This window comes from Microtus pennsylvanicus, chromosome 11, assembly GCF_037038515.1.
Source record: "Microtus pennsylvanicus isolate mMicPen1 chromosome 11, mMicPen1.hap1, whole genome shotgun sequence".
NCBI classification, from domain to species: domain Eukaryota; kingdom Metazoa; phylum Chordata; class Mammalia; order Rodentia; family Cricetidae; genus Microtus; species Microtus pennsylvanicus.
Genome location: NC_134589.1, coordinates 742843 through 748842, shown reverse-complemented (window position 1 = coordinate 748842; position 6000 = coordinate 742843). Strand labels below are relative to the sequence as shown.

At 50.7% G+C, this 6000-nt stretch overlaps 1 protein-coding gene across 1 annotated transcript in view; it reads right to left on the bottom strand.

The window, feature by feature from the left end:
• Positions 1–1796: 1796 nt before the first annotated feature.
• Positions 1797–6000, bottom strand: part of Ogfod3 (2-oxoglutarate and iron dependent oxygenase domain containing 3) — a 29219-nt gene continuing 25015 nt past the window's right edge. Inside the window, exon 9 of the mRNA XM_075989747.1 lies at positions 1797–2162. Coding sequence (XP_075845862.1) covers positions 2026–2162 — 137 coding nt within the window. The 3' untranslated portion in view covers positions 1797–2025. The remainder of the gene's footprint in view (positions 2163–6000) is intronic.

Below are 6000 nucleotides of genomic sequence, written 5' to 3'. Positions count from 1 at the left end.
TTTGGCAAGGTTTCAATGACAACCACAGAGCTAAAAGGAAAGGATTATGGGATCTCCTTGGCATTGTCTAGAAGGGGCTCACACAGACTTGCCTGTGGAGTTTGAGAGAGGAGACTGAACTGGGTTTGTACTTGCTGTGAAGAAACCTGTCAGGTGGTAGTTTAACACAGGCTGGACCCATGTCTAGGTTGTCACCTCATTCTGGAAGTCCAGATGACACTTTCTCAAATGCCCATGGCTGTCCTCAACTACTAGAGCCTGCAGGATCACCCTTGTTCCAATCCCAAACCCCTGCCTATTGCTCACACCTGACCCCAGCTTTAGTCCCAGCTGAGGAGGAATGTTAATTGGCCATGTGATCTTTCTGGAAACTTCTGGAACTCCACTAAAGTACTGCTTTTCGTGCTGTGTCTGGCTGGCTTGGGATAAGACGGCCAGACCTCCTCACCAAGTACTGCCTACGACTCCAAAGGCCGCAGAGACTATCAGTTTTGACTATGGAGGAAGCCCTGCAGCCCATGGAATGCCAGAGCCAAGAGATGAGAACTTCAGGGAGGCTGGGTACCACATCTCTGACTGGACGGGCCCAGGAAGCAACAGCCTGGCAAGGTTAGCCTCATCCACCAGCTGGAGTTTGACTGCTCCCCTGTAACCGTCTCAAGGGGACCAACAGGGGGCAGCAGAGGCCTCAGCACTCAGAGCACTGCCTTATCCAAGGTACAACCTGCTAGAACAAAGGCTCCCTCTGCATGTGGGGATGAGGGGGGACATCCTGCTCTCTAACAGGTGGGACAATGCAGACCCAGGCTCCTCTACTGGAGCTCCTCAGACCTTCACTGGCATGACATCTGCTCATTCCCAGGGTCTAGAAGCCCCGGCCCCCACACCTTTTTTTTTTTTATCATGTTGCAGGGCAACTCAAAGGCCTGGATTCCTGAGCTGTCTTGGGCCACCACTGAAGGCAATATGGGCTGTGGGAGTGATCTCAACATCAGGGTGACCTGCCTCTGGGGTGCACGGCCATGCTGCCTGGACAGAAGAGGGTTGCCCCACTGCTTTTCCCAGGATGCTATGTCAAGATGGCCGGATGAGTCTGATTCTTGGAGACATTCTTGGGACTCTGTTTATGTGAGTGCAGGGGGAGGGGTCAGCCCTTCTCTTGGGGATGTGACTTCAGGGAGCAACTGTGGCCCACGCTTGACCTGGCAGAAACTGGGCTGACGGAGCTGGAGCTGCCCCCGGGGCCTGGGTCTCCCCCATGGCATTTCTGTTCCCAGTTCTTCTGACTGTTGTGGATGGGGAAACAGATGGCACCAGAATGAAGAGACAAGCACACTGTGCCTCACTGGGCAGGGAGTCCTGAGAGCCAAGCACAAGGATGCTGAAACCCTCCTTGGCAGGGACACACTTGGACTTGTACTGCTAATGACAGACAGGGCCCAGCACAGCAAGGCTGGATGTAGGCTGGTTCTCAGGTGTAGACTTAGTCACTGGGGCATTCAATGTCCATCTCCTCCTCAAATGCACAGAATTATCCTTCAGCCAAGAAACTTCTCCAGTTCCCAGAGACACCAACTGCTGGAGCCTTCTCCCAAGTGTCACCATTTCTGTTCCTATGTCTCCTCCTTTGTCTAGTCTTTCCCAGAACTGACTACCTTGCGTGGGCTATGTGGGCTAGGGCAAGATGTCCAGCTCCACACACAGGTAGGTGTTTCTTCCCTACGTGGAAACCCCTCCTGAGGAGTGAGGCCTGCAGGCCATGGTGAGCGGCCCACACACTCAGAGCTATCAGGTGAGAGGCTCCTTCCTTGATTTACTCACAGATGAGAAGATTAACACATCAACAAATCAAAACTCAGGCTAACTCATAAGGCACTCTGTGCAGCAGCAATGGGCTGAAATGGGAGGTGAGCAGGCAGGCACTCAACCTGGCTGAGGAGTGCCTTCGTTGACGGGGCTGTGTCCCAGCACCAGCGTGGCACAGACAGGCTTCTAGACACGGTCCTCGGGACCCAACGCAGCTCGTCACGTGAGCACTGGATCCTCAATGCCGTGGTCAGGGTTGCAGGTGAAAGCAATGGTGATGGCATAGCGGGTGCCCCAGAGGACCTTCTCCACCCGGTGCAGGTTCTCAGAGCCTGAGGTAAAGAAGGAGACTCGGCCTGGAGGGAGAGGAAAGAGGGGTGACCACTAGGCCACGCTTGCAGAATGAACACAACAGCACCGGTCAAGGTGGTGACGCCCTGACCCTCAACTGCTGTTACAAAAGCCGAAGGACATAGAGAACTAAAGCAGCAGCCATATCAGCTCAGAATTTAACATCCAGGGAAAATAAAGTTTAAAAAAATAATGAGAGGCGCCAGGTACAGTGTCTGTTCTGCATCCATGAGGACCTGGGCTCATCCTCAGCACCACTGAGGAGGATAAAGAAAATTAGAACATTCTCAGGAACATTACTGCAGCCTCCTCGACACAGGTTGAAGGGAGATGCTCCTAGCTAGAAAACAGGATCCAGAAAATGGTGGAAAATATTGGAAGGAGTGAGCAGGTGGGGCGGTGTGGAAGGAAACCCTACTGCTAATTCCCAAGAAAGGGAATAAATCATTTAAGGTGGGGGGGAAGGATAACTTAATAAGACACTATGGTATTGGTTTATCATATAGCTGAGTAAAATATATGGAACTGAAAACACAGAAGTTACAGGAGCACTTATAGGTGGAAGTGGGTCAGCAAAGCATCTTGGTATTTGCTTTAATTACTCCACAGATTCAATGTAACTCAGAACAAAATTTCTGCAGAAATTAGCAAGTAGACTCTAAAACTCATTTAGAAATGAAGCAAAAAAAAAATTGGCAGCAAAAAAACAAAAACAAAAAAAAACCAAACTTTTAAAATGAAGACTAAGGGCTAATGCCACCTGTTTTCCAGATTAGAAAGCTACAGTGGTTGAGACTCTGTGTCAGTCACAGAGGGTCGTTTTGCTCGGTGGACAGAACACAGCACCCACAGCCAGCAGCATATGGATGTGGTCTTTGGATCTGTGACAAAAGCTTCAAGGGTCACTTGATGGGTAAGATGTCTCTTCAACAAATGATGTTGAAACCGCTGGAAACCCATATACAACAAGTGAACACTGGCCCCTACCTCACACCATACACCAATATTATTTCAGCATGGATCAGAGCTTTAATATAAAAGCCATGAAGTCTCTACAAATAAACACAGAAAAAAAATCCTATAATCTTAAGGTGGCAAATATTTCTTAGGCACTAAACTATGAACACTAGAAAAAAAAAACCAGTAAGTTGGACTGCTTGAGAACTTTGGCTTTGATTTCCTTCAAGAGATGAGGAAACAAAGCCAGGTGTGCGGCACACGGCTGTAATCCCAGCCACTGGTAATAATGGCAGAGGGTCAAGAGTTCAAGACCTGCCTCATGAGACCATCTCAAAACAAAACAAAACAAAAAACAGACGGGGTGGGAAGAAGAGAGAGACAGCGAGACAGAGAAAGGTGTGAGCCAGGGAGACGGTGCATGGGGAATGCATGGCTGCAGGCACACGGCCACAGCATCGCCCTTCCACAGGCGTGACTCCTGTCCCCTAACTGAAGCCTCTCCTGTGACCAGGTGACTTGGGGACAGCCAGCGGATATAAAGAGGCTCAGCTTGCAGGATCCAACCCCGCACAGCGAATAGATTATCTCCGCAGCTGCAGACTGCAGCTCACCGCTTTGTGAGGGCACCCTAGTCAGTGTCACCTGACCTTCCTCACTGCTGGCAGACTCTCAAGACACCCCAGATGAAGGTGGTAACGCTGATACGGGCAGTGCAGGCTTCAGTCTTCATTTAATTTTAATGAACTCTGACAGCTCAACAGTCCATGTCTCTGAAATGACAGCTAAGTCTGAGGGGCCTCGGAGTCACAAAGGGTAGGACCCTTACAGTGGAATCAAAACGTCAGCCCCAGAGCAGAGACAAGGACAGACTGACAAGGACAACCAGCAGGATGATGAACGGGGATACCCCAGTTCTCAGAATGGGATTGCATGACACCCACTATCCCTAGGAAGACTGCCTGATGGCCACCTACTTCCTTAAAGCAGGACTGAACATGGCGACTGAAAAACCAAATCATAAAGTATCCCGAATGTCTCCTCATGTCCTCATAGTCCCTGAGCGACAGGTGACCAATCCCGAATGTCTCCTCATGTCCTCATAGTCCCTGAGTGACAGGTGACCAATCCCGAATGTCTCCCCATGTCCTCATAGTCCCTGAGCGACAGGTGACCAGAGCTTTGCTGGCTTTCAGTTCAGAGTGCTTGGGACCCCTAAAGGGTGACCCGGGGTTGCAGCACAGGGTGGGGACAAATTAATGCTTGACTGACCACACCGTACCTATTTCAGAGAAAGGACTGATGGCAGTCTTTGCTGACCTGGGCTGGGGGCCCCACCACGAGTCTAGGCAGCTGCATGATTTACAGTAGGGCCCGGGGCAGGCTAGAGAGTTCCGTGGGTTGGGGGTATCAGCCATGCTCTCCTTACTAACATGCAATAAAACCCTGGTCACTAAGGCTCAGTGAGTCCCTGGTCAGAAGGCCCCCAGTGTGTGTCTCATGGGCGGCCAGAGCTGGGATTTGAGGTGACTGGCAGGAACCTTGCCTGGCTCCCCAGGACTCTTCCCTTGAAGAGTTATAACTCATAATGAGTCTCATAATGAGCTTCGGGCGTGTGTGAATGGCTTTAATAGTTCTGAGTGCCAGGCTGATCCGAGGCCAAAGCAGATACAAGGAAAGGAACAATGCACCCAGGGATGGCCATTGTCATGACTCTAGGAAGCTCATTATGAAACTAGATATTTGTTCTTCCATAGTTTATGTTTTGACAAGGCTTCTAAAAGGCAGTGCTGGGTGGACACTCACAGGAGTGACGCTGGCAGTGTGCCTGATGCCGTACTTACCCTAGTCGGTGAAACCAGAGGTTGGCACAGTCCATCAGCCTTTACCCCCATCTAGGGAACAGGCTGGGTCCTGACCACCAGACAGCCCTAGACAGGGCCCGGGGGTCTCAAAACAGGTCCCTCCCTGTTCCCCTTCAGGAGACCTAAGTGGTAAAGTGATGTCTTGTGGTGGTTTGAATGAGTATGGGCTCATAGACTCGAATGCCTGGTCACCAGGAAGTGGCACTGTTTGAAAGGATTAGGAGATGTGGCCGTTTGGAAGTGGGTGTGGCCTTTTGGGAGTAGGTGTGGACTTGTTGGAGGAAGTGTGTCACTGGGGGTGGGCTCTGAGATTTCAAGAGCCCAAGCCGGGCCCAGTGCTCTCTCTTCCTGCTGCCTGAGGATCCAGATGTAGAACTCTCAGCAACTTCTCCAGCACTGTGTCTGCCTGTATGCCACCACGTTCCCTGCCATGATGACAATGGACTACTTGTTGAAACTGTAAGCGAGCCCCAGTTAAATAATTTCCTTTATAAGAGCTGCTGTGGTCATGGTGTCTCTTCATAGCAACATACAGTGACTAGGACACAGTGTCTCTTCATAGCAACATACAGTGACTAGGACCTGTCCTCACAGCTATTAAGTTCCATGAGGCTCTCATGCCAGTCTCTTCAGCTCCAATCTGCAGGGTGACCATGGCAATGCCATACCCATCCTGTTCAGTCTCCGTGGTGCAGACTCCTGTACCATCTGAAGAGCAGCACTGTCTCCTGAACACACCCTTCACTCAGTCTGGGGCCCGGCCTGGTGTAGCCATTCTGTCCTCAGGCCATCAATAGAGGCTCACACCACACTGTGTGAGTCCCTGAGCCCCAGCTGCCTCTAGGATGTAGACGTGGCCTGCCCCATGCTCAGTGCCAACCAAAAGAGAAAACAAACAGTGACCTTTAATTTCCCATTCTGCTTTTTGGTTTAAAAGCCAGTTTCAAAGGCTGGAGAGATGGCACATCCGTTAAGAGCATAAATTATTCTTGCAGAGAGCAGAGAACCCAAGTTCAGTACC